The following is a 2,821-nucleotide window of genomic DNA, read 5'->3' as shown; positions in this document are numbered from 1 at the left end:
TACTGAAGAGATTTGTTGTATTTATACACACACACATTCATCTGGAGGCAGAAAATGCCCTTCATCTTGTGCAAAAACCTTTTCCTTCATAAATAAATAAAGGTAAGTTTTTCCTTAAAGTCTGCTACAAAATGTATTTTTGACATTGTATGGAAATTTATTCATTAAATATATTGAGAAATGAAAAGAAAAGAAAAAAAAACCATCATAACAATACTGCCATAACTTTAGTATATCTAAAAGGAATAAATTAAAACACCTATGCCAAATCAATTTAGGTTTAAAAGTATCTAAGGTATATACAGTTAGAGTTCACTAGGATCATGGAAAACTCTAACATCTTCAGAAAAATCTGTTGACTTAATAAAAACTCCTTCCATTGTCTGCCACTTTGCTTGGACACCTGGGCGAGACAAGCCTACCACTTCATTCTGTCCATGAATTGGCCTCCCATACTGCTGTCCTGTTACTCCAAGATATCTGTTGAAAACAAAAATATTAATATAAAACACATACAGTGGATAATTTTTATATTCAATAAGCCCTTGCATAAACTGCTATGTATCATTCGTATCTTTTGATAGGTAAAAGAATTATTTCCATTTGTATGAAAAAAATCATATAAAGGAAAATAAACTATGAATAACATATGATTATACTTGCACTTACACATCAGTATCTATGTGCCTGAACATGATATACTGCTCTCTGCCCCATTCTTCACCATCACAAATAACAAGCCACTCATCCCCAGAATCACCCTCACCATCACTACCAAATGCAGAAATTTCTTGTTGGTCTGACAGAGGTGAGGAGAAGTGGTGTGAATGCAGATTGCGTTTTGTTGCAAGGTGTTCTAGCCTTACTTGCTGACCACATGAAATGGGGGTTCTGAAGAAGATAAATGTATCTGTCATTATTCACATGAACGGAAAATTTCAATGGCACTGCTGTGGCTCAGTGGGCTTATACTTGCCTTGCAGTGACAAAGTCATGTATTCAATTCATGTCCATGAGCTGAGGTGGGAGCACACAAGTCATGAACAAGGGCTTCAAAAATGGATTAATCAGTCCAAGAGAAAAGATTAAAATAAATACACATACTTGTTAATAAATCTGTAAACATGTAATGATATATCTATTATATACTTCATATATACAGTATTTGTCAGCTTATGAAAGCCTTTTCCCAAGGGAAGTAGTATACAAAATATACCCTGCAATCAAAATGCCTTAATCACCAATGCAAAACCAATAATCAATACTATGAACCCATTTCCTGACACGAGAACATTACTTTTTTAATATAAGTAATAAAGGAAGAGCAGGTGGTTTTGAGTTTCCATATTAAAACTAAAGGCAACAGAAGAGACGGCACATGGTCTTGCCTTGGTCTTACACACAATGGCACCTTCTCTGGAATGCACACTGTTGGGCCGTGGACTGCACATGGCAAAAAACTGACGTGTCAAAGGAGCTTCATTAACCAAAATCATATCAAACATGGAACAGTTCCTAAAGACAAATTAAGGGCAATACCTGTGATTGCAGATTGATAAAGTGAACATTTCAGTATACTTCTCTCACAAGACAAAAAAATTTGGTCATATATTTTTCTGCAAATCTTTTTATCTAGTAATCTTACTAGGCTTGGTAGGCCTAGTAATTGGTTCCTTGGTAGCTATACTGCATCCAATCTCAGAATAGAAAAAATGGCAACTTATCCCAGACACTCTAGTACAAATCATGTCTCATTTATTCCAAAAAATTGACACTTTCTGTTTATGTTTATATGTTTCATATTTCTAATATCAATATCATTATCATTATTATTATAGTAATCTATTTAAGGATTATTATTGATGTTTTCTTGAAAGGTAGTATGATTAAGTCATAGATGTATGATGACTTATCCATTCAAACTTTCAAGAAAACATATAAACAGTTTACTTACCCTCGTTTACATGACTTCTTCGGGGTGCCTTTAATCAGCCAGTTAGAGTTGTGGTCATCTTGCTGTTGAGTTCCTGTGACAGACTGCTGACCTGATCCTGACCCATATTTTACATCATGTGAGTGAAGACGAACCTAGAAAATAATATCAAATTATATGTTTATGTATATGCATTAATGTATATTGATATATATATATATATATATATATATATATTGATATATATATATATATATTTATATATATATATATATTAATATATATATATTAATATATATATATTGATATATATATTTATTGATATATATATATTGATATATATATATTGATATATATTGATATATATATAAATATATATATATATTGATATATATATAAATATATATATATATATATATTGATATATATATATATTGATATATATATAAATATATATATATATTGATATATATATAAATATATATTTATATATAAATTGATATTTATATAAATATATACAGATATATATATATATAAATTTATATTAATGTATATATATATATATATTGATATATATACAGATATATATATATATAAATTTATATTAATGTATATATATATATATATATGTAATATATGTATATAAATCTAATATATTTATATATATGTATATATATATATATATATGTAATATATTTATATATATGTATATATATATACATATATATATATTGATATATATATATATATATATTGATATATATATATATTGATATATATATATTGATATATATATAAATATATTAATATATATATAAATATATATATATTGATATATATATATATATTGATATATATATAAATATATATATATTGATATATATATAT

General features: G+C 27.0%; 1 protein-coding gene across 1 annotated transcript; it reads right to left on the bottom strand.

Moving 5' to 3' along the window:
- LOC113805365 (stromal cell-derived factor 2) lies at window positions 1-2,094 on the bottom strand (the record flags this gene model as incomplete). Its single annotated transcript, XM_027356354.2, is given in 3 exon segments — window positions 1-480; window positions 670-891; window positions 1,955-2,094. Coding segments are annotated over 3 exon segments (537 nt in total), but the record flags the coding sequence as incomplete, so codon positions are not given.
- Window positions 2,095-2,821: the final 727 nt, after the last annotated feature.

Source organism: Penaeus vannamei, chromosome 41 (genome assembly GCF_042767895.1).
Source record: "Penaeus vannamei isolate JL-2024 chromosome 41, ASM4276789v1, whole genome shotgun sequence".
NCBI classification, from domain to species: Eukaryota; Metazoa; Arthropoda; class Malacostraca; order Decapoda; family Penaeidae; genus Penaeus; species Penaeus vannamei.
Note: the sequence above shows the minus strand (reverse complement) of the source record. Positions and strands in the feature narration are given on the sequence as shown.